Below are 23822 nucleotides of genomic sequence, written 5' to 3' on the forward strand. Positions count from 1 at the left end.
AAGCCCACCTCTGCCCGACGAGCCCTCTCCCCACTTCCCTGGGTCCCACACACTGAACGAGTACCTGTGTGGAGCTCTGGACCCATGGCCTCCGCCCCACTATGACGCAGCTCAGAGGTTGGCCGGCCCACCCGCCAGGCTGTCATGACGGGGGAGGGGACTTGCTCCAGGTTGCGCACACACTCGGTGGCCTCTGAAACTCAGTGTCCCTGGGGAACCTGGGGGGCTGGAGTCCCCTGAATGGTAGGGTCTGTTCCCTGGTGGGACAGGCAGAGGCCAGGACAAGCTCAGCTGGAGGATTGATCCACCCCCAAAACAAACCTCCCTCCTGAAGGTCCCTCACCAGGACAGGCAGCTCAAAAGCAGAGCTGCAGGGGGACAGGCACAAAGGGAGGAGCAGGGAGGCTGGGGGCTCCTTCCAGGGGCTTCCCAGTTAAGATTCTGCTCTCCATGTTCAGGACCCGCTGAGACCAGAGGTGGGCAATGGCGAGAAGGCTGCTCTGCTAGGGAGGCCAGGTGGCAGGGTGAAAGCACACTCTATGCTCTTGTGGGGGTCTCAGGACTGTAGGACCTCGGTCTCCTGCCAATCTGTATCTGTGGACTCTTGGATCTGTGGACGTATCTGGATGGGACCTTGGAGGGCACAGGATCCAGCGGTTTCCACTCTTTTCTTTGGCAGTCAAACTGGAAAGAGGAAGCAACCCAGGCTCCTGGGGATGCAGGGAGGTGCCGAGGGCACAGAGCAGGTGGGAGCTGATTCTGGGCACGGGCTGTGACCGTCTGTCTACTCGTGTGACACAGAGGGGGCCTGGTCCAGCCGGGCAGTGCCCCCCGAGGAGGAAGGTGCGGAGATCTGAGCCGGGAGGTAGAGAATGGTGAACCAGCAGAAGATGAAGACACCTGTTGTAGGGAGAAAGACTCAGTGAGCATGGGAGGGTCTGCAGGGGACAGGGCAGCCTGGGCTCCTGGGCAGAAGGACTCCATTGCAAACCTTCAAGGACTCCTGAAAATACCAGGCAACAATGAAGCCTACTCCTGAAAAAGAACCAAGTGGAAATCTTGGAAATGAAAAACAAAGATCTTGAAATTAAAAAAAACAAAACAAACAAAACAATAACCCCTATACATCTATCACAGAAGAGAAAGCAAAATAAAAGAACTTTCAGACACACAAACCCACTGTGGTGGGGTCTCCTACCATCCTTCCATAAAGGATTACTACAGGATGCGCCTCAGCAAGAAGAAGGAAGGCATGGGGTGTAGAAAACTGAATGAGAAGTGAAGACTTTGTGTTTCAAAGGAATTTGTAACAAAAATGCTACACAGCAATAATAACACTGAGATGACTCAAGGGCAATCAAAATGCACTGCAGGCTTGGGTGTGTTGGGAGGAAGATAGAAATACCAAATAACTCAGACTCAGGAGCAAATGAACTCAGCAGAGTGAGGCATGCAGGCTTAAATATTAAGGTAATTTCTGCAAGAATAATGACACAATCTATAATTTCAAGATGTATCTCTCCCTAACTCGTAACCTCTAGAATTTTCCAGAGGTGGACTCAATGATTCTTCAACCGGAGACCTCCTCAGATGGCCCTAAAGCAATCGTTGCTATTGCTATTAATACAGTTCCACATATCAAAGACCTGCTGTGTCTCATTGGGCAAGATCAGAGTTACTCAACATGATCTGGTGAGAACATGCTGGGATTGTCCTGACTTTAGAGATGAGGATCAGAGGCATTGAATGACTTGCCCGAGAGGCAGGTGAAGCTGAGCTTGAATTCAGGTTGGCTTGGACCCAATCACCATGCCACATAATCTCATGGGGCACTGGGAGCCAGCCCTGGTCTTGTAGGTTTGCACCTGCTGCATCTGGGATGACGGGGTTCCCAGTGAGTCTCGTCACACCCTTGCCTGTTTACCTCGCAGCCAGGCATGATGTCCCTTTGAGATCTGTGCATGAAGAATTGGAAACTGAGGAGCAAAGAGATCCAGTGTGGGAAGGAAAGTGTGAGCCATACCCTGGGTTTCTCCTCCTTTGCTGGGGTGTCAGAGGAAGGCCCCAGTCAGGGCAGGGAGCAGACATAGCAATCACTGCCTTCTCACCTCAACAGCTCCAGAGACTCTGTGCGACCTGCCCTGTCATGTGGATACCAAGTCACATGACCCTGCCCTTCTTTCACAGCTGGTTGGACCAGAGACAGTCACCTGGGTTGACAGTCCCCTGGGTTGAGGTGGGTCACATTGGACAGTCATGTAGGGCCATGGGTAGTAACAAGCAAGCAGAGAGAGAAGAATGAAGGAGTTTTCACAAATGGTACATTACAGACAACACAGCCCTCCAGAGAAAAGATGGGGAATGTCTCTGCTTTGATTTGGGTGGCTTTCCTGATCCTGGTAGCAGGTCCCGTGAAGTCAGCCACCCTGATGCTTTTGATTGTAAGAGAGCCCTGGAGATTTAAAACCAATACTTTTGATTTGAATTAACCAGAGAGGAATCCTATTTTGCACACCACCCTCTCCCTGATTCCCAGCACCTCTTGGTGCAGACAGGACAGTGGCCCAGGAGTCTCACCTTGCAAGGAGTTGAAGAGGGCGAAGATATAGATGGTGGACAGGCCCAGGGGTGTGAGGATGGCCAGCCCCCAGGTCACGCCCACCAGGCTCGAGAGGCCCAGGATGGTGAGGACGGTCTTCCAGTTCTGCCCCTGCTCCTTGCCTGCTGTGACCCTGGGCAGGGTGAAGATCTTCCAGGCCACCAGGGCCAGCACCACGGCACCAAAGAGGAAGGTGATGAGGAAGTAGCCATGCACGGTGACGTAGAGGGCAGGCTCTTTCCGGAACCAGCACCTGGAGGAAGTGGATGGCCACTGGGACTGGGAGAGGTAAGCCCTGGCCAGTGAGCCCCACTGACCTTTTGTGACCTGGAACACACCTTCCGCATCTCCACCATCCATACCTTTCTCTTCTACTGAGTATGGGGCACCCACATGTTCCTCCTGGTGTCTCTTTAGTTGTTTATTTTTTTGACAGGATTGAACCTAGGGGTGCTTAACCACTTTCCCAGCCCTTTTTAATTTTTTTAGTTTGAGACACGGTCTCACTAAGTTGCTTAGGGCCTCACTAAGTTGCCCAGGCTGACCTTGACCTTGCCATCCTCCCACCTCAGCCTCCCGTCACTGGGATTACAGGTGTGCACCACCGCACAGCTCGGCTTGGGGTCTCCTTAGACAGTGGAGCAAAAGGACCAAATCAACTCCAAAGGCGTGTTTCATTTGCTCCACATGATGTTGTAAAAATTACGAATTTGTAGTCAGTTTGTCATAGACACCCAGAGTCTTGCTTCTCCTATAGTACTACACGTGGGTGGCCCTGTGGATGCTCTCCTTGGAGCCCCTTAGATGGACAGTGGCTCCCATCCACGGAAGCCCTCCCCTGGCCACCATGTGTACTCATACGACCTATTGGCCTCCACGGACCCTGCATTTAGACAGGCCCAAGGATCCCCCAATCCTCCTAGCTCATAACCGTGGGGCCAGGGCCCTGGAGACCACTGGGTGGAAGTCTGGAGGCTCAGCCAGTTCCGCTACTCCCTGCACTGCAGGGCTAAAGGCCTGAAGGGCGTGTCCATCAGCTCCCCAGGGTACAGAAGAGGAGACCGGAGCCCTGGGCGGGGACAGTTTTCCCAAGGTCACACCCACAGCAGTCGGGGGCAGAGGCTGGCTAGACCCAGGGCTGCTGGGAAAGGTTGGGCAGGTCATGCCCTGCATGAGGCACCTGGACAAGGGTTGGGCAGGGGCTGAAATCCAGCATGGTCTGCACTCACCAGGCCGAGAACTAGGCCGGGGGTGGGCATCACCATGGCAGCTGGTGGTGGCCCAGGCCAGAGTGGGGCCTGCTGTCTCCTGGTCCAGTTCTCCCTCCCCCTTCCTGAAGGAGCCCACTCTCCCATTTTATTTCTGTCTCCCATTTTCCTTCGTTTGTCCAGATCTCAGTTTACCCGTGTGCCACAAGCCAGCTGGACCTGAGGGTCCTTCTAGGATTGACATCCTGGGTCTATCTTCCTAGGATGCCCTTCCCCCACCTCCCTGTGGCACTGATATGTGAAGCTAGAGGCTTGTTACCACCCGGTCTCCACAGCTCCACTCACAGCTCCAGAGAGGTGCGGTTCTCCTGGTCACGGATGGTGTACAGGCCATAGCTATTGGTACTTCCAGTGCCAATGACCATGAGGACAGGCAGGCCTAGGCACAAGGGCAGAAGATGTGGCATTTCCAGGGCTCCCTTAGCATGTCCTCTCCCAAATCCCCTCCAGCTGCCCATCCCTCAAGTCCTGGAGGGGCAGGAACACCCTTCCCTCTCCCCAGGCTCACCATCCCCCTGCCCATCCAGACAGCACCTACCCCAGCCCACCAGGCTCAGCTTCAAGAAGTAATGGCTGAAGTAGGTGTTGAAGACCCTGATGGCTAGCAGGTAGAGGTGGAAAGCTTCCAAGCCCATCCAGGTAAAGGTGCAGAGCAGGAAGTAGTGGAAGATGGCACCTCGAACCCAGCAGGCAGCATGGGACCCGGCCGAGCCGCTGCCCACGCTGATCAGGAAGGCTAGATTCAGGAGGAACAAGCTACTACTCAGGGTCACGTGGATCTTGGGGGCATCTTCTGACTTGAATCTCTGCAGGAAGAGCCTGGGGCAAGAAGGACCAGTGAGAGACTCCAGGGCTGCAGCTCCCATGGGTCTCCCAGGCCTGTCCATCCCATCGTCCAGGTTCTACCCCAACAGCCCATGGATCTCAGCCCCATGGTTTGCTCCTGCCTGATGGTCCAGTGTCCGTCTCTGCCAGCAGCCAGAGGGTGAGTTCCCTTGGGCCTAGGAGCCCTGCTGCCGCCTGCGAGGCACTGTGTATTCTGGATCCTGCCAGTCTCATGCCTTCACTTTGCTTCAACTAAACTGTGTAACTTGCTGTCACCTGAGTGTGAGTTGCTTTCTTATGCCGCCCAGGCCCGGCCACGCCCAGTCCTGCTCTCAAGGCCATTCCCTGATCCTCAACTCCACTCCGCGGCCTCCCAGACTCCTGTTCTGCTTCCCAAACTCCCTGGGGACATTTTCTTCTGGGGAGCTGTCTCCACACTCTCCAGACCCCGGCCCAGGCTGATTTGGATGTTTTCAGCAACACAGTGACGCTTAGCTAGTTGGGATGAGGTGGTCAGGAGCTTGGAGAGGGAGGTGGCCACGGTGTGAGGGCGATGATGAAATGGGTGGGGCTCACGGGGGCTGCAGCCTAGGGCCACCTGGTGACGAACTCAAAGGCTGTGAGAAGGCAGGCAGGCGACCCAGAGGCTGCCAGGTGTGTCATAGTGAGCGTGGGCAAGGCCCCTCCAGAGCGGGGGACGGGAAGGCTGGGGTGCAGGCTGCTCCTTCAAGTCACCAGGGCCGGGGCCCAGGAAAGCAAGGTGGCTGAGCCCTCACTCTCTGTGCTTTTCCTGTACCCTTGCCCCTTTTTGGAGACAGTCCCTAAAGAACACCTTTCCTGACACTCAACCATGGCCTGTGGGGGATAGTTGGTGGCTGGTCCTTTATCAGCTGCAATTCAGGAGCAGGTACATGGCTTGGCCTGGCCAGCCGGTGCCCTCCAGCCCTTGACCACAGTGACCCTGTGGGCACAGGGTCCAGCTTGGACCAGTGAGATGGCTCTGGTGTATGTGTGGGATAGATAGACGGCTCATGTGGCCAGGTCCGTGGGCCGGTGACCACTGCAGGGCACTGGGCTCACACAGGTCCCACTCATGGCTAATGCTTGCCTGACACCATCATGACATTCTGAATAGTGATTGGATAAGGAACCTTGTCCTTTCATCTGGGAGCAGATCCTGCTAAGTATATACCCATTCCTGCACACGTGTCCATGTGTATTTAAAATGGCAGTAGCGGAAGGCAATCTGGGTTCCACTCCAAGTCCTGTTCCACCGTCAACTTCCTGACTTGGATACTTTATAGTTACACAAGATGTCACCATTGGGGAGCGTTGTGGGGAGGAACTATGGACTCTGCTATTTTTGCAAGTTCCACTTAGTCTATAATTATTTCAAAATAAAATGTGTTTTTACCAAAGACCTCGATTCGGGGTTTTGTTTTCGCCTGAGCCCCCGAGGAGCTGTGATGTGAACCGGGAGCTCCCAGGGCCCCGAGTGTGAGGCTGCCTGCCACGACTGGTAAATGGGAAGAGAAAAACTGCCAGAGGCACAAGAGACCAAGACCCAGGGACCTCTTTTGAGCCTCTGGATCTAACCCTACCTGAAGCCCATACGTGTGACCCGCTTATGCCCTTTCAGGGTTGGTTAAGACAATCTGAGTTGCTGCCACTTGAAACCGAAGCAGCCTCCTCTCACCTCCACCAGGCTCAGTTGGCAAGGAGAGTGAGGAGCGGTGAGGGCGTCCGCACGAGGCTGCACGGCCAGGATGCTTTCTCCCCTGCCCGGCTGCCTCCCCTGAGGACGTGAGGGAGCTGTGCGCTGGGTCCAGGGCCACCCACCTCAGAACCACGTAGAGAACAATGGTGAAGGCCAGGAAGATCATGGAGACTCCACAGCCTGCCTGGGAGATGCGAGTGAGGGCCTGCACGGTGGCCTGGTCCAAGACGGGCCTCTGGATGACAAGGACAACATCAGTTGGAGAGCAGGTCCATGTACCCTAAAGGCCCTGGACCTGTCAGGAAGCCCCTCCCTGGGCAGGACTACTGGGGGTCAGAGTGCAGTGGGCTGTTACCAGCAGCAAGGCGAAGAAGGTTAGGTGGTCACAGTGGCAGACAGTCCCTTCAGCTCCGAGCCTGGTGGAGCAGCCTTTGGAATCCCAGTCCCCCGTAGGCCCTGGAGGGGAGGAGAGGGGAACACAGAGGAAGGGAAGGACGGTCCTGAGGCGGGAACCCAGCCTCACCCCATGGGAGCCCACCGTCTTCCTCTCTCTCACCCCAGATAGGGTCCTCCAGGCCTTACCTTTATTCACATCCCAGAATACACAGGTGAGAGTCATGTTCTGGAATCAGCGGGTGGTAGTCAAAAGAGAGGAAGGACAGGGCAGGGGTGAGGGGGGGAGTGGAGACACACGTCCCCAGGGGTCTAGCCTGGGCGTGCATGGGTAGAAATCCACCCCATGGTTTGCACAGGAAAATTGCCTGCATCCTTGGATGAGCCTGGACCAGCACGTGAGGCAGAAATGGCGGGTGGGGGGGGCTATGGGTAGAGGGTCTGCGTGTCTGCACCTGTGCCTCAGGGAGCATGGCGTGGGCAGCTATGCGTGCAGATGGGCTTGCCTGGTCCTCACATACACCTCTGTGAGCACAGAAGTGGGAGGGTGTCTGGAGACACCTGGGCGCACAATGAGCAGGTGTCTCTGGCACAATCGTATGTACGTCCCTAATGGCTTCTCCGGGGCAGATGGGAAGGACTGGGTGCAAGGCCCCATGTGTTCTGCTCAGAGCCCCGATGCCCGTGTGTGCCCACCCACCTTTCTGCCCGACAGTGCCTGCTGGGCCCCAGGCAGGGACTCACAGTGGGCGGAGGCTGGTGGGAGAAGGTGATCTCCAGAGGTTCTGGCAGCCTGGCGACAGGGGTGTGGCCCAAGCTCAAGCCCACCACGTGGTTGTTTAACACACTGCCGCCATCTTCCAGGGGAAGCTGGGGGCCCTGGGAGGGGAGGGGGAGGTCAGGCTGAAGGAGGGACTGCCCAACCCTGCCTGGCTGGAGATCCTGGAGCCTCCAGGACCTGTGGCCCTCGCTTAGGGGACAAAGTCTGAGGCCAGGGGGCCAGGGGGCCAAGAGGACTTGGGCAATGTTCTTCTTGCTACTCCACTAGCTCCTGCATGGGCCAGGCTGGGCCAGGCCTGCACTCCATACCAGCTGATCACAAGCCCTGCACTCAGCAGCCCTCTGCTGCTGGGCCCCAGCTCCTCTGCCCTGTTGCTCAGAAGGGCACAGCACTGAGATCAGCCAAGAGACCGGGGTGGTGGTTATCTTCAGGTGGGTGAGCACATCCACACCCAGGAGAACCCATATCTACACACAAGTGGCCACACACCTCTGGGTACGCACACTTGGTTCTCATGTGCAAGGGCGTGAGCATACCTGTTACGTGGATGTGGTCAAGTGTGTGCATACACAACTGCGTGTGTACAGAAATGGAAGAGGACGTGCATGCTTGTGCAAGGACACATGAGCACACTGGGGTCTCCTATGCAAGCCAGGGGTTATTGAGTGGAGGGCAGTGGAAGCTGCAGCCCACACCCTCTAGAAAAGGCTCTGGGTGACCTGGCTGCTCCAGAGACGCAGGGCTGGGTCTCCCGCCCTCCCCCTCAACCCCAAGGTCTCCAGCGAGGCCAGGCTGCTGCACAGGACCGTGGAGAACCCAGCATTGAACCTGACTCCTCACCTTGAAGAGATTCCCAGGGCCGATGTCCAGAACAGATACAGCCAACCGGACTGCAGACCTGTTGCCCGGCAGGGAGGTGAAAAGGCTCCTGGGAAGTCGGACTCTGTCAGGGGGCTTGTCCTCGCCCGTCATCACCTGCCTCGGAACCTGCAATCACAGGCCCAGCAGCTCCAGCCCCTACGGCAGGTCCTGCCACTGTCCTAGTTGGCAGAGGAAACTGAGGCATGCTGGGTGGAGGGGAGGCACCTGCAGACCACGAGCCCTGAGGGGCAAGACACCGGGCATAGTCCAACCTCTGCTCCTCCTAGTCCATGGGCGCCTGAACAAGCAATGGCACCTGTGCAGCCTCAGTGTCCCCAGTATGGAAAACAGCAACCACCTCCTACATGGCCACTTCCTAGGCTGAAGGTAGCTGCTGAGAGAAGACTCCCGGGCAGCTGCGGTTGGCGAGGGTGGAGAGGCCAGCAGTCATGTGCTGTGGGCCAGGGACCTCACAGCCCCGTGCTTACACAGGGCTCCATGGTGACAGTGTCTGACTTCTGACTCAGGAATAAGTGGAAAGAATCAGGCCAGCAGGAAAGAAGTTCAGGAAGGGAGACAACAGGGCAGAGATGAAGGACACACGGACTCACTGCATGAAATCCTTCCTGCCAAACAACAAATTTTTTAAAAACTAAGAAGGTCAAAACATGAATAAACTTCTGTGATAATTACAAAGCACACTTTCTTCATTCTCTGATCTCCCTGGTTCCCCAGGGGGCTGCAGCTGCTCCCACCTGGTCCCTACCTCAGAAGCATCCCAAGGTGCACTGGAAGAGAGGAGATAAGAGTCGGAACCAAAGGCCCCGGCTTTCTCTTTCTCAGTCCAAACTGGTTGAAAAGACCATGCCATGCAGAGGACTCAGCTGCTTGTGTGACATAGTAAATGGTCGAGAAAGACCCTCTGTGACTTCCCTTTCTCCTTTCTCTAGGCAGACCTAAAAGTCCCTCGGGGATAATCAGTTGCCTGGCTGCCTGGACCTGCCATGAAATACACGCCGTCAGGGAGGCTGCAGGCTCGGGAGCCCTCCCTTTATCAGGAAGCCCTGTGAGTTATCTCACGCACTCCTCCCAATCACCCACAGAGTAGCAATACCGCCATCATTTCACTGAGGGAAACTGAGGCCCAGAAAAGTCATTTGCCCACGACGGTAATGGCTGGTATGGGGCAGAGCTGGAATTTGAATCTGAACCAAAGGAGACCCAGAGACCTCCCATTTAGCCCTTCTGCTGCCAAGTGCATCCTTTCCCTGGCTTCAAATGTGTTCCCTGGGTAGAAAAGCTCATGGGGGTTTGGGGAGCTTGAGAACTCATCTTACAGATGGAACTTCCTGGAGGACATCAGGGCAGTGGTGGGGAAGACCAGGACCAGACCCTGTTCTTCTGACTCTCAATTCAGCGATCTCCCAGAGGTCTCCTCCTGCCACCCTAGACCATGCGGTACCAGGGTCCGCGCATCCAGTTAACTCACTAGCACCCGTTCACAGGGCGGGAGAGCTGTACCGAAGGGAGCCCGGAGGGTTAGGCTCTGATGGGCACCTGGCTCCTGTTGTGGCTCTCTCAGAATTTGGAAATGTACACCCAAGGACAGCAGGGTCAGGGCCAGCCAGAGGGGCTCAGGAGAGCTCTTCACCTGAGAGGGCTTCAGAGAGAAAAGCAGATCTTCCGAGATGTCGGTGCTGAGGTTCCGGAGCAAAGCCTTCACAGAAGGCATATCCACTCTCTCCGCCAGACTCTTCTCCACCAGGTAGAGCTCATAGTGTAGCCAGTATCTGCAAAGGGCCGGGGACGGGGGAGGTAGGATCCTGCAGGTAGAGCACCCACTCTTCACACTTGGGGTGAGGGCTGACCCAGAATACCGCAGATCAGCGCTGGGGTCACTGTGGGGGAAGATGGGTGGCTGGGAACAGCCGGGTCGGTCCTGACAGATCCCAGCTAGGGGGTCCCTCCAAGTGTTTTACGTGTTTACCTTTGCTGTGATAAGATACATATAACAGAAGTTGCCATCGTAAAGTGTACAATTCAGTGGAAATAAGTACATTCAAAATGTTGTGTGACCACACCACTATTTAGTTCCAGAACAGTTTATCATCTCCACAGGAAGACCCATATCCACTAAGGGGTCACTCTCTCTCCTCCAGCCCCTGGCAACCATTAAATATGGCTTCGTGCCTCGATAAATTTGCCTATTCTGGATACTTCGGGCAAACAGAATCATACAACAGGTGGCCTTTTGCATCTGGCTTCTTTCACTTAGCACAGTGTTTCCAAGGTTAACCCAAGTGGAATTATCATAATTATTTTATTCCCTTTCATGAACAAATATCATTTCATCATATAGATGTGTCATGTTTTGGTTATGCATTGATGCACATTTGGGTCTTTTCCATGTTTGGCCAGTGTGAATAGTGCTGTTATGAAAATCTGTGTGCAAGTTTTTGTCTGAAGACTTGTTCTAAATTCTTACACAGGAACAGAATTGCTAGAGCACATGGTGGTTCTGCATCTTGAGAAGTTGTCACACGGTTTTTCACCACAGCTGCACCATTTTGCATTTGCCCTAGCAAAGTACGAGTGTCCCCATTTCCCCACATTCTTGTCAACCCTTGAAATTTTTCATCTTTGTTTTGTCTGATTTTTAATTTCTGCCATCCTCATGGGCTAAATAAAAGGCTCTTGGGATCTCATTGTATTTTTTATTTTCATTTCTCAAATGACCAGCAGGTGCTGAGCATCTTTCCGTGTGCTTACTGGCCTTATCTACTAATTTGGAGATATCTCCCTGAGCACATCAGCACATTTATCGAGTACTAACTGAGCTATAGAAATTTGGCTTTTGAAAACTGAGCTGTCTAGGAACTGGCTGTCTGGAAACAGAGCTGGCATTGGAACCACATAAAACCCGAGAGTTAACTGGCATTTATTTTGCCAGTCGGTCCATGGCGCTCTCCGTGGTGCTGAAACCTCACCGTGCACCAGGGATCAATTTCCTAGGCTCGGAGTCCTCAGAGCTGCTGCCAAAGTTTTCTAGAAATTCTGAACAGGTGAAGGCTCAGGTAGTAAAAGGACAGAAGGGGAACAAATGGAGATGTGACCAGACTAAAGCTTCTGGAAAGGAGTAACCATGGAGAAAAAAAGGGAGTCTTTTATTTTGTCATCATTTTTGAACAATCACCACCAAGGGCAAAAAAAAAAAAAAAAAACCCAGAGACTACAGAAAATATATTGTGCAATAGAAGCAGCAAACCATGCAAATATATGCAAATACGCTTGGCAGAGAAGACATGAGAAAAGCAGCCAGCCTGGTGAGATGGTCCAAACCCGTTGATTGAGCTATACCAATTGATCCTAGCTTTTATTTACCTTTAAAATATCTAGACAAAGAAGTATGGTAACTTTTATTGTTACTACATAAAATAACAAATTATAGAAGCATTGCAATTTTGTTGCCAAATAAAACACTGAATCATATACATATATATTCAATTTGCCATATATAGCACATGTATTCAACTATATATGCATATACATGTATATATGTGTGTGTTTATATTTATATGTGTATATATATATATACATGTATTTATTAACCTTATGCACTTAAAAATAATTCCTTTGCTTTGCAAAACAACTCAATTCACTCCCGAGGGACCATTTTCTGATCTGGTTCTCAGGTGTAGTGATAATTTTTCATGGCCTCAGCATACTTTTTTTTGCTACTGGGGATTGAGCCATGCAGCTGTGCACAGTGACCACATCCCAGTCACTGCATGACCTACGAGAATTCATGTCTGTTTCCTTTAACCCTGACAACTGAACTCCTCTTCAGAAATGCTTGAATAAAGGCTTGGACCCCAGTAAAATCTTTGGTACATGGATCTCTCTGCATCTTCCTCTCTCATCTCCCCCGACCCCTGCTGCACTTCCTGAAGTGTGTGTGTGTGCACGCGCGCACACATGCATGGCCTCCAGGTGTGCCACCAACTCCCCAGGAGCCATAAGTAATAAAATATTTATTTCCACCTCATGTCCCTCCTAATTATTGAAGTGTGCTCTCCATTTTAAAGATCCTAAATCACAACATCAGGCTACTTTAAAAATTATTTTAGTTGTGAAATAAGATATACATTTCTAAAGTTTAAAGCATAGATGTATGATTAAATTTATTATTATTATTATTATATTATTTTGGTACTGGAGGTTGAATCCAGGGGTGCTTACCACCGAATCAGATCCCCAAGGCCTTTTCATATTTTATGTTGAGACAGAGTCTCACTAAGTTGCTTAGGGCCTAAGTTACTGAGGCTGGCTTTGAACTCTCAATCCTCCTGCCTCAGCCTCTGGAGCCTCTGGGGTTACAGGCATGCATCACCACACCCAACCTGTTTAAATTATTAATTATAAAATTGGCACTTATTTAAGCATCACCTTCTTTGATATTAATAGTTACTTGGATTTGTTCTGGTTAATGCTTACTTTGGATGTATTTTTTCACATTGTGCCTGTTTTTTCAAATAAGTGCTACAAGGCCCAAAAATGTGTCTTTTACTTTAAAGGGGTCTCCTCACATTCTTTAGACCTCTAAATTTCCAGAAAATTCTCTGAGGCATAGGCTGCTGCACTCTTGTGGTGTTTCTCTCCCATCCTGGATGTCTTCCTGAGACACATTAAGGATTGTCATGGTGGTTGTTATGAAAAGTGTCCAAATGAACATCTGAATTCCAGTCTCTGTGGACATATGTTTTCCTTTCTTTTAGGCAGATACCTAGGAGTAAATTCAGGGGTCCATCGGCTCAGTGAATTTTCTGGATATTTAGAGATCCAGAGAATGTGAGCAGATCCCTTCAAGGTAAAAGACGAGGCTTTGGCCTTCACACCACTTATTTTGGTAAAATAGGCCCAACACGGAAAAAAGCCCAACATGGAAAAAAAGCCCAACATGGAAAAAAACCCAACATGCAAACTCTCCGCATCAGATCTAATGAGCACACCGTGGGGAACACAGGGGACCAGAGAGGCGCTGTGCAGAATGTCAAGGTCTCTGCGAACTCCTGTTGACAGACAGCAGAACTGGGAGGGCCCAAGTAATCGCTGTGGCAGTATACTGTTGGCGCTGCAGATTAAAGTGAACTCTTTCCTTGAAAATTGGCTTGGAGAGAAAACATTAGGCATGCATTTACCAGGGGCTGGCTCCATGTGCTGGAATCAGCACACTCCTGGGCAGCTGCTGCTGGCTGACCACCTGCTGAAGTTCAACCTCTTCCCTTAGTCCTCCTTGAAGAGCACCTGACCAATGGGGAGTTGAGCAGGGTGACGTCACCATCCCCACTTCTTTCAGGTCTCTGATGGTGGCAGTGATGCCTCCAGTTCTCCCAGGGATGTGGTTTACTAACTCGATTGGATGTACCAGAATCTTCTCTTTAGCCTTCAATGAAATGCCTCTCAAAGGCAATTCCATGGACCAAGGAGAGACTATCCTTTGTCTTTCAGCTATCCTTTGGTTAATGAACTGGCTATCTGAATGCAAAACTGGTAATTACAGTAATAATGAGGATAACATAAAGTTAGGCATTTATTTCACTTTGTGCACAAAAATTAATTCTAAATGGATAACCCAATTATAAGAGCTAAAATCATACTCTTGTAGAGGAAAACTTAGGAGAAAAATATATGTAACCTTGAGTGAGATGAATGATATTGAACACACATATGCAAATTTAATTGGATTTCATCAAAAGTGCTTTTGATCTGCAAAAGACAGCATTAAGAAAATGAAGAAGACATACACTGGTAGAAAAATATTTGCATATCATACATCTGATAAAGGACTTGTTAATAATAATGAGATTGTTAATAAGAAGACAAACCCATAAGAAGTGGGAAAAAATTAAATACTCGTTTCACCAGAGAAAATCTACAAAGGACTAATAGGCTCATAAAAAGTAGCACAGCCTCATTACTCATTTATGAATGCAAATTAAAACCACAGTGAGACCTCACTGCACACTCACGAGAGGGGCTGTCCCTGAAAACACGGAGGAGAACTCAGGTGTGTGTTGAAACCAGAGCCTTCTTATATTCTTGATGGGAGTGCAGGGGCGACAGTCCCTCTGAGGAACGGTCTGGCAGTCTTTTACGGCACAAAACATACTTAACCACACAGCCCAACAATCCTATGCCTAGGTGTCGACCCCACCCCCCAATGAAAACATTTATCCACGGAGACTTGAATTCCAATGTTCATGGAAACATTATTCATAATAACCCAGAACTGAAACCAATCCAAATGTCCATCAGTTGGTGAATGAATAAATACCACGTCATATATCTATGTGATCGGTATATTAGTATATGCTAGAAACACAACCGGAACTCAATGCATGCTAAGAGAAGGTAGCTAGAGTCCAAAGACCACAAGTTGTACGGATCCCTCGAGGTTAAGGCCCAGAAAAGGCAAACCTATCAAGCAGGAAGCAGAGCAGTGGTTGACCTTGACTGGGAATGGGAGCTGAACTTGATAGAGAAGAGACGTAAGGCACCTGGGTGGAGAGGGAGGTAGGTGTCTAGAGATTGTGGTGTCGGCTCCACACGCTGTACAGATACACCAACACTCACTGAGCTGTGCTCTAACAATGTGTAGGTGGCATGGGATGAATATCATACCCCAATACGTCTATCAAAACTAACAGAAGCAAATGAAACACAAGTTCATGCCCAGCGGGGGCTACAACTTAGAAGACTGATAATACCAAGTATCACAGATGTGTGGGGCTGGAGCTGCCACCCATGGCTGCAGGGAGTCTAAGTGGATATACCCACTGCAGAAAACCATAGTAGTACTTACTAAAACAAGTCCATGCCTGTCTGTGATGGAACACCACTTCTTAGGTCTTGGTCCACGAGAAACGAGCGTATATATCCACGAAAAGATGTGTTCAAAAAAATGTTCACTCCCGGTGGCTTGGGAGGCTGAAACAGGGCATCACAAGTTCAGAGCCAGCCTCAGCAACTTAGCGAGGCCCTGAGCAACTCAGGGAGACCCTGTCTAAAAATAAAACAAAAAGGGCTGGGGATGTAGCTCAGTTGGTAGGGTGCTTGCCTCGCAAGCACAAGGCCCTGGGTTCAAATCCCCAGCACTGCAAAAAAAAAAAAAAAAAAAAAAAAAAGCCATAAAAAGGGCTGAGGATGTAGCTCAGTGGTTAAGCATCCCTGGATTTAATCCCTGGTACCTCTGCCCAAAAAAATGTTCATGGCAGCTTTCTTCCTGATAGGCCTACACAGAGACAACTGCACTTCTCAGCAACAGCACAAGAGATGGTAAATGATGGTACATTCATATTTTGGAATACCATATGACTATAAAGATTACAAACTATTGCTGCATTAAAAAAATTAAAGAGAGATGAATTTCACAGGCACACGGACAAGGGGAAGAACCCAGACATCAACGAGTATGCTCTGTCTGGCTCTATTTATGTGTAGCCTGAGAACAGGTTAAACAAGAGCGTTTGGATATGGAATGATGGTAACCATGATGGAATTATGGTTACCATGGTTACCACGATGGGGTGTTATTACTGGAATGGAGCATAAGGGACCCTTCAGTGAGGCTTGAAAGCTTTGTAGGTGGGGGTTAAAGGGTGTCTATATAAATATGTAAACATTTATCAAGTTTCACAATTAACATTTGTGTGTTTTGTTGTTTTATATATATTATACCTCAACATATCAATTTTGGAAAATAGGGCTCTGTGCTTCTTTTTAGATCATTGTTTCTACGAAGAACAAGTAGAGAAATTAGATATTATATGCAAATAATTTGTTTAAAAGTATCAGAGGGTTGCTAGGACCATGAGGACCAGGTGGGTGGATAGTTTGCAGAGAGAATGTCATCTACACATGACAGGAGTCTTGCCTGGATCAAATAAAGAAGAAAATGTCCTGCTGGTCACAGCATGAACGAACCTCAAAAATATCCTAAGCAAAGGAAGTTGGAGTCAAAAGACAGCTTATTACATGATGTCTTTTATGTAAAATGCTAAGAACAGACACACTGATAGAGTAGAAAGCAGGTCAGTGTTGACCATGACTGGTGACAAGAGGAATTGATTGAGCCAGATGTGGGGTGCACACCTACGATCCCAGAGTCTTGGAAGGCTGAGGCAGGAGCATCATCAGGCTGAATTCAAAGTCAGCTTCAGCAACTCAGTAAGACCCTGTCTCTGAATGAAATATAAAGGGAGCAGGGGATGGGGCTCAGTGGTCAAGTGCCCCTGAGTTCAATCCCCAGTACCACAGACAACAACAAGCAAACAAAACCCCAGACTCCCAAAGAACCTTAAATACACAGCTGTGTCCTCGAGACAATTCACAGAGTTCCGAACTGCACGGTCTGAGTGCTACCAGCTAAACCCAAACCCTCTGCAAAGCAGAGCAGAGATTTCCACACTCGTAGGGGATTTTAGACATAAATGTGAAAGATAAGCAATAAACTTTTAGAAGAAAACGTAGGAGAGCATCTTCATGGTCTAGGGATGGGTGAGGATTTCTTAAACAAGACAGCAAAATCTTGATAACCTGCACTATACTAAAATTAAGAACTCCTGTGCTCAGTCAAGAGACAGCATGAGAGCAAGAGGAAACCCACAAAGAGAAAGACTATCATTACCATGCACATATTTGTAGAGACATGTATCAAGAACAGGTGAGGAACCCCAAAATATCACAGGAAAAATTCAAACAGCTTCATAGAACAATGAGCAAGAGGCTTAAGAGGGCACTTCACAAAGAGGGTGTCAAGATGCCCAGTGAATACATGAAAAGGTGTTGACCTTTAAAGTCATCAAGGTACTGTCAATTATTATGAGCTATACTCCAAACCTGCCAGAATGGCTAAAGTGGAAAAGCAGACAATACCAAGTGTTGACAAATCTGTGAGGCAACTAGAACTACCACGAGCGGCTGGTAGGAGTGAAATCTGGTTCAACCCTTTTAGAAAACTGCTTGGCAGTTCTACTAAATTCAGTAGGAGGGTCCTATGCCTATCCTATGCCCCACCAGTTCCAGACCTAGGAAAATACCTACAGAAATACATGTGTTCAACAAAATGCATGATCAAGAGCACTCAGAGCAACACTACTTGTATAAGCCACCAAAAAGGAGACCGGATGAATGAGTCGTGAGTCATGTGTGACACAGAGGCTAAAAGGGAATATACCACAGTGAACATGATCACTCTCCCGTGATGGCAAGATTAGGGGAAGGTCTCATTTTCCTTTCTGTAGCTATTTTCCAAATGTTTTGTGATGAGTATGTCTTACTTTTAGAATCGGAAAAGTCATTGACATGAGTAACCCTACCACGGCTTGAGCTCCTACTCCTCACTGACTGTCCTCACGTACATTATCTAATCATCCAAGCTCCATGACCACCCCATGCGCCAGGCAGGAGAGAGTCACAGCAAGTGCTCTGGACCAGCAATCCAACGACAGTGCTAACAGCTAACGTGTTTGAATTCTATATTTAGCCCTTACGACCGTTCTATGGGTTAGGTGTTCTTTCAGTCCCATTTTACAGATGGGGAAACTGAGAGCTAACCCGTCCAAAGTCCAATGCCACCTTTGAGCTCTGGTGGTCAGAGTCCACCTGTGCCACACTACACACCCCTCCTACGTCCTTCCAGACCCGAATCCATGTTTAATTTGCCATTTCATTGTTGTGCCAGGATGGGCACGTTACTTAACCTCTCGGAGCCTAGTTCTCTCACCTCTTGGAGCTGTGATGAAGGCTTGCTCAAGGCACCAGGGTAGATGGTAAGTAAGGCTAGGAACAGACCCCAGGGCTCCTGCCCTGTCAGAGATGCTTATTCCTGCCACACAGCAGCTCAGAGAGGAGCCCCCAAACAGCCTTGGGGTACTGAGAAGCTACGGAAGCAGCTGCAGGCTGGGATGGGACCATTTTCAGGCCACCCAAAGAATGCAGTTCCATCAGCTGCTGTCCCAACACCAAGCCCGAGCACAGTTTCCATTATTCCTCCGATGCGTGATCACTGAGCTCCACCTGGAAGCCAGGCTTCCCACAGGTATTGTGGAGGAGCTGTTGGTGGCTTTGATTGGAAGCGAGGGGAGGAGAGAGGCAGGGGCGTGTTTGGAGATGGCTCTTGAAGATGCCAGCTCCCCGGCTTGCTCGTCTCTCGGCCAGCCTGGCTGATGTCACCTTACTCCATCTCCCTGGTCCCTCTCTCCTGCACAGTGCACACGGTGGCACTGATGTCCAGACCACTGCAGCTTCACCCACCTCCCTGTGGGGCCCAGTGGAACCCAGGGCCTCCCACATGCTAGGCAAGTGCGATCCCGCCCAGCGGCCTGGGGCCCAAGCAAGGTTTCTAAAATGCGAAGTCGCCCGCACTCCTTTGGCACTGCCCTGCTTCCCCATATTGGACCAGCTTACACTGCCCCTTCCTCCTTGGTCCCTGCTTTGATTTCCAGTCCTAGCCCCCCACCAGTCTCACTTGTCATTGTCCCCTCCATCACCAGCACATTATGCTTCACAGCTCAAAACCTGTTGTTTCCCCCAGACTCTGAAAGTCTGGTCACCCACCATTGCCAGGGTCTAACCAGAAAACTCCTATGGACTCTTCAAAGCCCTGCCATGGTTGCCCTCTCTGGGAAGACTTGGCAGACTTTCCTCCTTTGGACTAATCTGGCACCTGTCCACACTTCTGTCTGATCACACACTGATCAGTCGGGTCCATGTTCACATCTGTCCCTCTACAACTTCCAGGGACAGAGACGAGGCTGATTTGTTCCTGCATCCCCTAGTCATAGGTCCCCTGACCTAGCAGATGCAGAGTATTCATAAGGGGTGGGGGCTGAGTCAGGGGGAATGTCGGTGCTAAGTAACAAGGTGGGAGGAGAAGATGGGAGCCACACTTTCTGGGGCCCAGGAATGGGACACATCTGCCCCGGAGGAGCCCCGGGTCCCTCCTGAGGGCCTCACCTCTCCAGGTTTTCCACGTTGCAGGAGACGCCCCCCAGCGGCAGGCAGCTGGCAAAGCACTTGGCCGTGCGGTTCAAATGGAAGGGGTCGTACTGGTCCTTGATGCTGAGCCCCAGGCAGGCATTGCTTGGCTCTTCAGGGGCTGCCCCCCAACCTAAGGGAGGGAGGTAGAGAGTGACTGGGGCTGGGTGGGCAGGGCCCCAGGGGCCAGGAGGGACTCAAGCTCCTGAGTCTGATGGGGTGGGCTGGAGCCCAGCCTCCTCTGCCACAGTGGCTGTGCATTTGACTGGACTCCACCCACTTTGACCCTCAGTTTCCAAGATGAAAGGTAGTACCCCCACACCTCACAGGACTAGTCAGGGTAGATTGGGGAGGTGTAGATAGATAGATAGATAGACAAATAGATCACTTTTAAATTTACATGAATAGGATCACTTTGTGATATATCTTGAAGAGCTTTTCATCTCATTCTTTATATAGTTGCATACTATTCCATTATATGGATAGCGAGACAATTTTTTACCTAGTGCCCTATTAATAGTATTTAGGTTTTTGGTTTGGGACTTTCTTTTCCTTTTTATTTATTTTTTTATTTTTTCAAGTTTGGACAATGCTACCAAGAGAATTTTTGGGTGTGCATCTTTGTCAGCTTGTGTTGAGAATTCATAGAAAACATTCCTATCACAAGAATTGCTGGATCAAAATGTATGTGCTTTAAAGCATTGCAATATTTGGGGGCTGGGTGTGTAGCTCTGTAGTAGAGCCCTTGCTTAGCCATGGTTCAAGCCCCAATATTGCAAAAACAAACAAAAAACAAGCTAGATAGAGAATACATGCTTAGCATGTGCATGTGACTGAGTTCAATCTCCAATAAATAAGTAAATAAATAAACAGACAAACACATAGATTAGTTTTGCCTGTCTTTCAACTTGTACATAAATAGAATAATACAGAATGTACTCTTCTGTCTCTGGTTTCTTTCTCTTAATATCATGATTGTGAGATTCATCTATGTTGCTTCAGGTAGCAATAATCCACTCATTTTTATTGGTGTACAGTGTCCCCTTACATGCATATATTATATAGTTATTTATTCATTTTGTGGTTTAAAAACATTAGCATTTTTCTCCATATTGGCCTATAATAAACACTATTTCTAGGACCAATGTTTATGTACTGTTTGGTGCACATTCGGTGTGAAGAAATGTATGCATTTCTATTGAAAACTCACCTAGAAGTTAAATTACTATTTGTCTAGCTTTAATTTAAATAGGCAATGCTAAGCTGTGTCCCAATATAAATGTGCCAATTTTAACTCCTAATGGTAGTACACCAGTTATGCACCAGTTATTCTACATTCTTTTTTTTTTTTTTTGGTGCTGGGAATCGAACCCAGGGCCTTGTGCTTGCAAGGCAAGCACTCTACCGACTGAGCTATCTCCCCAGCCCCTATTCTACATTCTTTAAAAAAAAAAAAACAACATTAAGTACTATTGAATTTTCCTTCAAAAACGGTGCATCTATAAGCACTCCACCAAAAGTGGGCAAGAGTGGCTATTTGTTCATAGGCTCATGAAACCAGCTTTTACCAAACTTTCAGATTCTCGCCCCTCTGAGAGGTGACCTCGGGTCTCCTGGTCTAGGAAGGAGTCGAGCCTGCGTGTGCCCCTTTCCAGGAATGGCTTTGCTGTTTCCTTCACACGCTGGGGCAGGAAGGGGGTCTCGACCCTGTGCCTCCTCCCGTCAGAGTAGCCCACCAGGAGCTGTTCAGAGCCACCTCTGGGAGGTGGTGCTGGGACGAGGTGGCCAGGGGCCATTTTTTAAAACGCTTCTCAGGTGTTACTTAAAAAAAAAAAAAAAAAAAAAAAAATCATGCACTGTAATACTTTCAACTTAAACTAGATTTTTTTTTATTTTTAAGACAAAAAATATGGGGAAAGATATTGGCCAAATTGCCATCTCTAGATATAAACCTGCCCAGCTCCTTATGTCATTCAAATGGCTGACCTTTGACCCAAACCAGAGGGCCACTCCACCATCAGGGACCCCTCGCCACCCAGAGGAGCCCTGAAGGCCCAACAGTGAAGTCCGGCTGTGGTGAAGAGCCGGGTCCTGAGGCCACCAGGGAGGCCAGGTGGCAGCCATTCTCCCCACTGAGTTAGTCCAACGGCCTGCTTTGTGCAGGGCCAGCCCCAGGCCTCCGAGGGCAGCACGCCACTGTGCACCGTTTTGAGACGGAGACAGAAATTTGCACGTCACCAACTCTCTCAATGCGTGAAGAGGGTGCTTTGAAGCCCAAAGAGGCTGATCCATGTAGCCAAAGTCACACAACCACACGGCGCACAGATGCACGGGAAGACCGGCGGGCTGGCCATCACAAGCAGGAGCCTGGGCTCTGGGGTAGGAGCACCTCCTGCCCCCTCTGCCTAAGAGGACTGCAGGGCCACCACCCAGCCACCAAGAGGGCACAGGGAAGGCCAGGGGCTGAGGAGCAGAGAAAGGCATCCTGGGAGAGAGGACCAGGCCCCGGCCTCCAAATGCCTCTGCAGACCTCCCACATCTGTGTGCCAGGGCGGGAGGTGGAGGCCAAGGGAGCCCGGATCCAGCTCCGGTCGTTGAGGACCACCGGCAGTTGGGAGGCAGGGCCTGTGAGGGGTGGGTGGACGCCCACGGCTTCCAGAATGTCCCCACCCCTCCCAGGGGCCCAGAGGCCAGCCGAACAGCTTGTCCCAGAGCAGGCCTGGGGGAGCCCCAGCTAGGATGGGGCATTCTCCATCTTCCCCCCGAAGGGCTCTGCAGAGAAACAAGGGAGCCTGCCACCACAGGACCACAGGACACACCAGAGGGACAGGCTGAGGGGCGCTGAGGCTGGGGTGGGCTCCTCAGACCGCGGCTCCCTCCCCTCCCACCTGGTCCCTGGCTCTCCCTCTCCCTGCCCTGGGCCTCCTGCAGCACAGGGTCTCCCAGGCTCAGCAGGAGGGGCCGAGGTGCCAGCGCTCACCTGAGGCCAGTAGCAGGAGGAGCAGGGCCCCCACGCCCCACGGTGTCGCCATCGGTGGCCAGCGGAGCCCTCTGGTCATCTGGTCCTTAGGTACCCAGCTTCGTCCACTGGTCCGCCTCCCCCTGCCCGCCCCGCTGCCGCTTCCGGGGGCCTCTTTCTCACCCTTCCTGCTCAGTGGCGCCATAGCGGAGTTGTGAAAGGTGACTATGGGGAACTGGGCCGTGCTCCCAGCTTCCCCGCCCCAAGACCCCCTGCACAGGGATCCAGACTCAACCCTGGGGGCCGCTCCCACGGCCTGCAGGGGTACACCCGTGGGCCAGGGCGCGGTGGCCACAGGGGCCTCTGCAGCAGGGCAGACCCCTGGGAACCGCGATGAGCAGGGCCCAGGGTCAGGAACCCCGGCTCAGCTGCCCCCTCTTGCAAGCCGGGACCTCATTTCCTCTGCAGAGCACTGGTGGGGAGGCGGGCTTTGTCAGGATGTGCTGAGCCAAGCCCACACACAGCCTGGCTGCAGGGACGAGGTCAGAGACACCAGGCGGCCCATTTGAACAAAGCCAAACTCAAGCCCACACCTGCCGGGGGCCTGGAGGACAGAGGAGCTGGCCCTGCTGGCCCTGGGCAGGAGAACAGGAAGAACAGAGGGGCGGATGGTGGGGCAGGAGCTTGGGCCCTGGCGGATGGTCGGGCCTGGGCTGACATCTGTCCTAGTCACTTCCTGGCCAGTGACCCTGCATGAGCTGTCTGCCACTCGCAGAGCTTGGGAAGGACTCGTGGGAGCTGATGCATGCGGACTTGCTGGTGGGGGGGCATCACTATCACGCCGCTCAATGCTAATCAGTTCTGTGAAATCACGTCATCCTAACTAAAGGGGCCACTGCTGGCCTGGGTGGGAAGTGGGGGCAGTGAACACGCGGGGGCCTCCCTGACGAAGGGGCGGGCTGCCCACTCACTCCCACTCCGTGGCCTACAGCAGCCATAGGTGAGGCAGGCCCTGGGGTGGTCCCTCGGCCTCTCAGATGTCAAAAGACAGCAGGCCCCCGTGTGCTGTCACCAGCAACCCCCAGACCCCCAGAGCTGAGGCTGGCCCTCCCTCCCTCCCACAGGGCATCCCAACAGGTCTCTTCTGGGTCCTCTGGGCCTGGGGAGGGGTGGGGACGGAATTCGGGGTCACTCAGGGCTGTGGGAAGGAGGTGGGACTCCAGCACGGAGCAGCAGGTCAGAGCCCAGGGGTTCCTGCGCCCCAGAACTTCCTCTGCAGGGGAGCTGGGACCACAGGGCCAGCTGCCTCCAGCCAGCCTCCCTCTCCTCCCTGCCCAGACAGGCAGGGGCGAGGTGGGACTTGGTGCTGACATGCTAGGCCC

The 23822-nt window shown here is 51.3% G+C and overlaps 1 protein-coding gene across 1 annotated transcript; it reads right to left on the reverse strand.

Annotated features, from left to right (window-relative positions):
* ADGRG3 (adhesion G protein-coupled receptor G3) lies at window positions 1-22849 on the reverse strand. Its single transcript, XM_079119322.1, has 12 exons — window positions 22462-22849; window positions 19461-19614; window positions 10096-10234; window positions 8424-8570; window positions 7547-7681; window positions 6992-7031; window positions 6765-6865; window positions 6532-6644; window positions 4406-4686; window positions 4153-4246; window positions 2578-2852; window positions 1-900 (listed from the first exon to the last, which is right to left on the reverse strand). Exons 1-12 carry the CDS (start codon window positions 22643-22645, stop codon window positions 785-787), a joined length of 1779 nt encoding a protein of 592 aa, XP_078975448.1. The 5' UTR covers window positions 22646-22849; the 3' UTR covers window positions 1-784.
* Between the last annotated feature and the right edge of the window lie 973 nt (window positions 22850-23822).

Source organism: Sciurus vulgaris (assembly GCF_902686455.1).
Source record: "Sciurus vulgaris genome assembly, chromosome: 17".
In the NCBI taxonomy this organism is placed as follows: Eukaryota; Metazoa; Chordata; class Mammalia; order Rodentia; family Sciuridae; genus Sciurus; species Sciurus vulgaris.